Raw genomic sequence first — 7,034 nt, 5'->3', positions numbered from 1 at the left:
TACCTAACGAGAGCAAACGAGAGGGGAAACAGGGGAAAGGCAAGAGGAGATCATGGCGGTGTCAATGGCGCCCTAGGGGAAGACATGGGAGCTCGGGGCGGCGCGGATCAAACGACAATGTCGCGGTGGCCCAAGGTTGAGGAAGACGGCAGCGACGTTGATGCGGGGGTGCTGGACTTGATCTCGTTGGCGCAGACGAAGTAGCGAAGGCGTTCGAAGCTCCTCGACAAGCTCCTAGCCCGCAGGGAGGGTAGTGGCCATGTGGACGGGGTCGGTCATGGTGGCCGTGGCGTCTGACTTCATCCAGATCGACGGGATCGAGCGAGCGAGGAGGAGAAGTGGATTTGGGAGGGGGCGTCGAGGAGGAGTGAGGCCATGGGGGCAGGGAAGGAAGGGCGTCACCCTTATCCATTCCCCTTCGATGCCAGCGAGGTGGTCGGGCGGGAGCCCGGCTCTGTAGCGACGCGGCTCGGGGAACAGGAGAAGACGACCGCGCGGGGACTGGACCGCTGAGCCGGTTCGGTGGCAGGGCCCGTGGGGCAGGGCGAATCCCCTTTTACATCGTCCTTTTGGTTTTTCAATGTATTCTAATCTGTTTCTCCTTTTTAACACCATTTTCTATTTATTCTTATCAACTAAATGACCTCTACTACTAATGTCTCAGTTGGTAGTCTCTGTTCCGGGTTTATTTTCGTCCCACCTCCCGAGTGAGGGAGAGGGGGAGAGAGAGTGAGGAAGAGGGAGGGAGAGGGTGTGTGTGTGAGAATTTGATGGTAAAAAGGTCGTCAATGTCACTTAATATGTATGAGAATATTAAATGTAATATTAACATAATTGATATTGAACTTTTAAAGTTAATGTGGCCCCGTTGCAACGCACAGGCGTTCTTCTAGTAGGTACAAGGGGTGCGACCGGTATCTTGTCTCCTAAGATACATGTACATACAGAGAGAGACAGATACTACAGATACTGCATACAGAACCCGGACCTACGTACATGTACACATGTTCAACAGGATGTATCCATTTGAGGAAATTGATGTATCTACATTTATTTGAGGGACAAGCTTTTTCGGACGAAGGGAGTACTCTTTGCAAAGGTTATTCCCATCTCTCCAGGTTGCAACCGGGGAATTTTTTTTAGATCCGTTTATTCAAAACGTTTTATCTCTTAAACCGTGCTTTCAAATTTTGAACCGCGTTCACTGTTGGATTCTTCGCGTCGAGATCTTCAAAACTAGATCACATGTTGATAGGGTTCCATGATTTTTTCCACAAAAAAGGACAAAAAAACATAACAGAAGCACGTTTTCTTTTCCACTTTTTCCTTTTCCAAAGAGGCGCAGTTGTGCCTCCCATGTAAGCAAATATGTTCCTCCACAATAAGGAAATATGTGACTCTCATAGAAAAAAAATAAACTTTTCTTTCTTTCCCGTCTCTCGCGGAAGCAAATCCGTGTCTCTATGAAAAGTAAATCAGTGCCACTCATGAAAAAAACAATTTTTTTCCTTTTCCGAGAGGTATAACTGTGCCTCTCGCGGAAGCAAATCCGTGCCTTCACGTGAAAAAAAACATATTCTTTTTTCTTTTCCAAGAGACACACGAAAGAAAATCCGTGTCTCCATGCAAAGTAAATTTGTTCCTCTCATGGAAAAAAATAAAACACATTTTTGCCCTTTTTCCTAGAGGCACAAAAGCAAATCCATGTCTCCACAGAAAGTAAATTTGTGTCTCTCACGAAAGGAAAATAAAAGAAAACACATTTTTTTTCTTTTTCAAGAGGCACGGCTGAGGAAGCAAATATGTGCATCTCACGGAAGAAAAGAAAATGAAAATGCGTTTTTCCGCGCAATTTTTTTCCAAAACCTAACGAAAACCGAGAAAAAAAGAAAAGACAAAAAAGGAAAATATCTAAAAGCCGAAAATACTTACATAATAATAAATAAAATAAAATTCGGAAGGAGCACCCAGCACGCGGCATATTGCGGTGGCTGAGAGCGAACCAAGTGGTGCTCCCAGCTCCTCAAAAGTGACCCTTGCAGAGGCTGCCCAAGGAGTACTCCTTAACACTTGTGGTGACTTTGTCAATCTCAAATCTACTAATTCAATCTCTTGTTGAAGATACTCATAGGACTCATATGATATGGTGTGCGTGGTAAGTTTATATGTATGAGTGTTTGTGCTATATTTTCGTTTTCTAGAAAATTGCTCCCTCCGTTCTTAAATATAAGTCTTTGTAAAGATTTCACTATGGACTATATACGGGTGTATAAAGATGCATTTTAGAGTGTAGATTCATTTATTTTACTTCATATGTGGTCCATAGTAAGATCTCTCCAAAGATTATATTTAGGAACGGAGGAAGTAGTGATTTCGCTCATTTCTGCGTGAGTTCGACGGTGAAATTTTATTCTTTTGAGACAAGACGGTGAAGACATAAAGGCCGCAGGCCTTGGTTTCGTCGTGCGCTACGTACTCAAATAACTCGCAAAGGCCTATAAAGCCCATGGCTGAAACAATCATCCTTTCATTGGCCCGACAATAGAACCACTCCTCCTTCCCGAGCCCACCGGCGGCGCCTCTCCTTCAGCCGGCAGCCACGAGACAACGGAAGGGGCCAGCCATGGCGACGGCGGAGAACAAGAGGCCACGGAGCAGCGGCGGCGGCGTGGAGAGGCCGCTCAGTAGGAAGGAGGTACTCATACTTCTCCCCTTCCCCTCTTCCTCTTGTATCCGCGATCCCCTTTCCGCTCCCTGCGGCCAATTTCATTGCAACAATCTATTGTATGCTGACATGGTTTAATCCCGGCATTCGAGATTGGCGAGTAGGATGGAGCTGGCTGAGGCCGTAGCGCCAAGTTCAGCACACCCATTATCCATGTGTTGATTCCGCGGAAGCATGTTGAAAGTTGCATCACCTACACCTAGATATTTTACTTTTCAGCAACACAGGGATTCAGTGAACACCTGGTGACTCTGGTCCCTGAATCCAGCTGTTTTTTTTTATGATAATAGTAACCATGCCATGAATCAGCATTGGGAGAGAACTGATGGAGGTTATATGTATACTGGGAGCTCATGCAGATATCATGCTTTTGGATAGATATTGGTGAGGAAGAAGGCCATCAAAGAACTTATAAGGAAAGCTGTAGCTGAGAAGGATCATCTTGCGCACTTCCCAGATTTTCATAAATACGAGAGAAGCGGTAACCTACATTTGTTTCTCTGGTGAAATTTTTCTGTGCTGTAGGACAAGTAGCTACTAATGTTCCATTTGGGTTCAGGACGCCTACTGTTTGTTTCCTGGATTCAGCTTTGGAAATTCAACAAAAGAAAATTGAATGCATCATTAGGCCTTAGCAATTGTAATCGAGACAACACTTCTTGCTTTGGGCCTAGCATTGTATTTTCTGGAGGAGAACTGCACTATAGCAGGCTGAACTCATATTTCTTATATTTAGGTTTTTCGATCTACTTGGAGTCTGGGCATGGCAATCAGCTTCCAGTGCCAACGAGGAAGTACATCCAAAATCTTCTCAAGGTTGAATACCTTTACCTGCCTACTGCTTTAGGATGTTTGCATATGTACCTTTTTACAAGTAACCCATGATTATTGAATGTAACACTGATAAACAATAATTTAGGCTAACATGAAGGGAACTTATGGATCAGAATGGCCTTCAGAAGAGAAAATTAAGCGCCGGGAAATGGTTGCCCCAGAAGCACGATATATCCTGATCTGCCAATATGCAGACAGTGATATTGCCAAATGTTTCATGAAGCAAGATTCAGGGGTGGAATGTGCACATGTGACATGCCGTGGAGGCCGCTTGCTTGGTTTTGTACACTACAGATTTGTTGTTGAAGAGGATGTTCCTGTTCTTTATGTGTATGAGCTACAATTGGAGTCTTCTGTCCACGGGAAGGGGCTGGGGAAGTTCCTAATGCAGTTGATTGAACTTATAGCTTGCAAGGTGATCTGATTTTTTGAAGTTCCTGATAGTTTATTGTTCTGTTCTTCAGAATATTATGTCAAGACATAGAGTGTCATGGTGTGGTCTGCTTCTGGTTAATGCTTTTTTTTTTTTGTTTCTTGCCGAATTACTATTCTGGTGACACTCAGCTGGAATGATGATTAAAATTTGACCCAGAACGCTTGTATGCTTGCAGAGCCAAATGGGGGCCGTGATGCTAACAGTTCAAAAATCTAATACAGATGCTATGGCTTTCTACAACAATTTGGGGTAAAGTGGTAAATTTGCATTTCATGTGAACAACTTATCTGGGGTGCACTGAATGGATGTACCTTCTGGTTGTTGGTTACTTATGGTGTCTGCTTCACTTTGATTGCAATGTTTTAGTTCACTTATTCTGTCTTGCAGATATGTAATATCCAGTACCTCGCCATCACAAGTGGATCCATTGGTATTACTTTACCAAGAAATAGTCTCCACAAGAACAAGATATTCGTATGTTGACTCCTTCATTTCTCACAGATTGGAATTCATAGAAGCTATGAGATCTTGTGCAAGACATTTGAATCTGAAGCCAAGTGCAAATTGGAGGTGTGTAGCATGTTCCATATTGTGTCGATCCACTGTTAACCTATTAAGGTTACTGATTCCGATCATCTACGTGTGACTGATGTTATGAATTGGTTGTGTTGCTCCTCTTTTGCCTTGCACTAAAGCTTTAATTACTTACTACTGTCCATTATAACCCTATGATGTATTGTGAAAAAGGCCTATGATGTATGAACGTGTAGAGTAGGATTCTGCGTGATATGCTACTGATTAAATTCATGATATATTCAGTAGATGCTCTTCTACTACATTTGTACTCTTTTATCCCAGCTAATAAATGTGCATCACGGTGAAATGCGCAGGAAGGCAACTAATGCACGGGGGAATACAATGCGACTGTGGTTCTACCTCTATCTATGGTTGCATAACAAGCTCTGGCGCGATGCAGCAGCCCATGTTTGTGTGATTTATTTGGAGTAGTACAGGATGTTTGGTTTTATATCTTTCAGAGCCAAGGTTTGCCGTACCAAACTTGTGAATATTTGTTCCATTGGCAACTTTGATCATATTTGCCTACCATTAATTAGGTTTGATGGCAAAAATTTGGTTAGTGTCTTTGGCTCCCTGTTTAACTTCTAGAGCTGTGGTTAGTGTGTCAATGAATTTGTCTGAAACTATTGTTGCTGAGACACTTTAGGAAACAAGCACGATGGTCCACCACATCTGATATATATGGGGTAGACTTGGTCAAAGTTAAAAGAAGTGTACATCGGACCAGTACACAAGTTGTTTCACATAGCTGAAGAGATTCACATATAACAAGTTCTCAATGGTGCATTGCTCAGTTCACGGTGCATCCTAGGGCTTTCTCCTTGGGGCTCTCTTTCCCTTGGTGATCGTCGAGCCGGGGCTCCAGGTGATCTCCCCTTCCTCTAGCTCCCCCTCCTTGTTCTCCTTCTCCCTGGATGCAGCAACAGCAGCAGCGGCAAGGGCCTGTGACCGCTTGAACCTGAGAATGAGCCTCTTGCGTGGCGGCAGGAGCTCCTCCCTGACATTCTCCATGTCGTCGTCCACTTTGGCCTTGGCCTTGCTGACACCATGCTCGCTACGGTGCACCCCGCACCTGGCACACATGTACTTTCTCCACTTGAAGGGGTACTTGGCCTGCTTGAACTCGGTGCAGACACGCTCGCCCTTCTCTCTTGCGGAGATCTTAGTCTTGTTGGCGCTGCGCTCACCCTCATCTTCTGCAGAGAGCTTGCACTTGTCAGCGCTGTGCTCGCCCTTATCTCCTGCAAACAGCTTGCTCTTGTCGGTGTCGTGCTCGCCCCCATCTCCTGCGGAGTGCTTGCTCTTGCAGGCTATCTGTTCGCCCTCATCTCCTGCGGAGAGCTTGTTCTTGCCAGCTATGTGCTCGCCCTCATCTCCGCAGAGCTTGCTCTTACCTTTGATGTGGTCCCCCTCATCTCCTGTGGAGACCTTGCTCTTGGAGGCCCTGTGCTCATCACGGAGCACCCCGCACCTTGCGCACATGTACCTTCTCCACTTGAAGGGGTACTTGGCCTGCTTGAACTCTGTGCAGACGCGGCGGCCCTCACCTCCTGCGGAGAGCTTGCTCCGGCGGATCACGACGAGGAGCGGCTTGCCACTGCTTGTCGACATCCTCTCACTCTGCACTCTCTAGATCTAGTCCACACTCTTACTAAATCTCTTTCGAGTCTTACAGATCTGATGTTGATGATGATTGTGATCGATCTCCTGACCAAGGTACACGGATTTATAGGGGGCAATTTAGGATGAAAATTAATATCGTAGTACAGATTGGCATCGCCAAAGCAAGCAGAAAAGTAATTTCGGCGTGCATGGGGCAGCACGGTGCCATGCAAACCGTAACGCCTGCGTGTGCGCGAGTGTCTTGGTGCAAGCGCTTGGCGTCCACTGCTAGTGCCAAAGCAGCACGCCCAGCCCATTGTTTCTTGTGGTGCGGGTGGTTGTTTCATATATGCATCCAACAACCAAAGGCACAGCTGATTGCTTTTGCGATGCTGGCGGTTGTGGTGCATTTCGTCTCTCTAGCTAGAACCTCTCTTGCTGACGCTATGGTGAGTCGGAGAAGTGCCTTTATTTCTTAAAGCTAGATAGAAAAGGGAATGAGTCTATTTACCTCTGCATCAGGTTTTACAACACAGAGCTCACTAGAATTCAGAGGCTGCAAACAAGAGACCTGAACCAGATTCAGAAGGGAGGAGCAGAATGTAAATTTGACGGCCAGTGACTAGCATAGTTATATATATATTCGTAAAAAGGTATAGGAAAAAGAAACAAGCATATGGCCATGCTTATCTAATACTCCACACTATAGCTGGCAAACATTTAGAGTATGCCTAAAAGACCCATACCATGGAAACATGTACCGTGTGATAAAAAATCGTAAGATTAAACTGTTGAGGACCACCGCAGCGGTCTTTTTTCTAGTAATAATTAATGGCTGTGGTTATCTGATATGCTGTA

At 45.2% G+C, this 7,034-nt stretch overlaps 2 protein-coding genes across 5 annotated transcripts; one reads left to right on the top strand and one right to left on the bottom strand.

The window, feature by feature from the left end:
• The first annotated feature begins 2,542 nt into the window (after window positions 1–2,542).
• LOC123145642 (N-alpha-acetyltransferase 40) lies at window positions 2,543–5,106 on the top strand. Of its 4 annotated transcripts, XM_044565108.1 has the most exons (8): window positions 2,543–2,695; window positions 3,104–3,206; window positions 3,462–3,541; window positions 3,645–3,974; window positions 4,171–4,244; window positions 4,383–4,425; window positions 4,497–4,565; window positions 4,886–5,106. In XM_044565108.1, the coding sequence occupies exons 1-8, from the start codon at window positions 2,624–2,626 to the stop codon at window positions 4,895–4,897; spliced, it is 783 nt and encodes a 260-aa protein (XP_044421043.1). In that variant the 5' UTR covers window positions 2,543–2,623; the 3' UTR covers window positions 4,898–5,106. The 4 variants fall into 4 exon arrangements, with proteins under 4 accessions (XP_044421043.1, XP_044421042.1, XP_044421045.1 ...); XM_044565107.1 differs by having other exon boundaries at window positions 4,383–4,565; XM_044565110.1 differs by having other exon boundaries at window positions 2,556–2,695; window positions 3,085–3,206; window positions 3,673–3,974; window positions 4,383–4,565.
• Window positions 5,107–5,247: 141 nt separating this feature from the next.
• Window positions 5,248–6,383, bottom strand: LOC123145643 (uncharacterized). Its single transcript, XM_044565112.1, has one exon. The coding sequence runs from the start codon at window positions 6,183–6,185 to the stop codon at window positions 5,382–5,384; it is 804 nt and encodes a 267-aa protein (XP_044421047.1). The 5' UTR covers window positions 6,186–6,383; the 3' UTR covers window positions 5,248–5,381.
• Between the last annotated feature and the right edge of the window lie 651 nt (window positions 6,384–7,034).

The sequence above is a fragment of the Triticum aestivum genome, chromosome 6D (assembly GCF_018294505.1).
Source record: "Triticum aestivum cultivar Chinese Spring chromosome 6D, IWGSC CS RefSeq v2.1, whole genome shotgun sequence".
In the NCBI taxonomy this organism is placed as follows: domain Eukaryota; kingdom Viridiplantae; phylum Streptophyta; class Magnoliopsida; order Poales; family Poaceae; genus Triticum; species Triticum aestivum.
The sequence above is the reverse complement of the archived record's forward strand: the minus strand, read 5'-3'. Positions and strand labels throughout refer to the sequence as shown.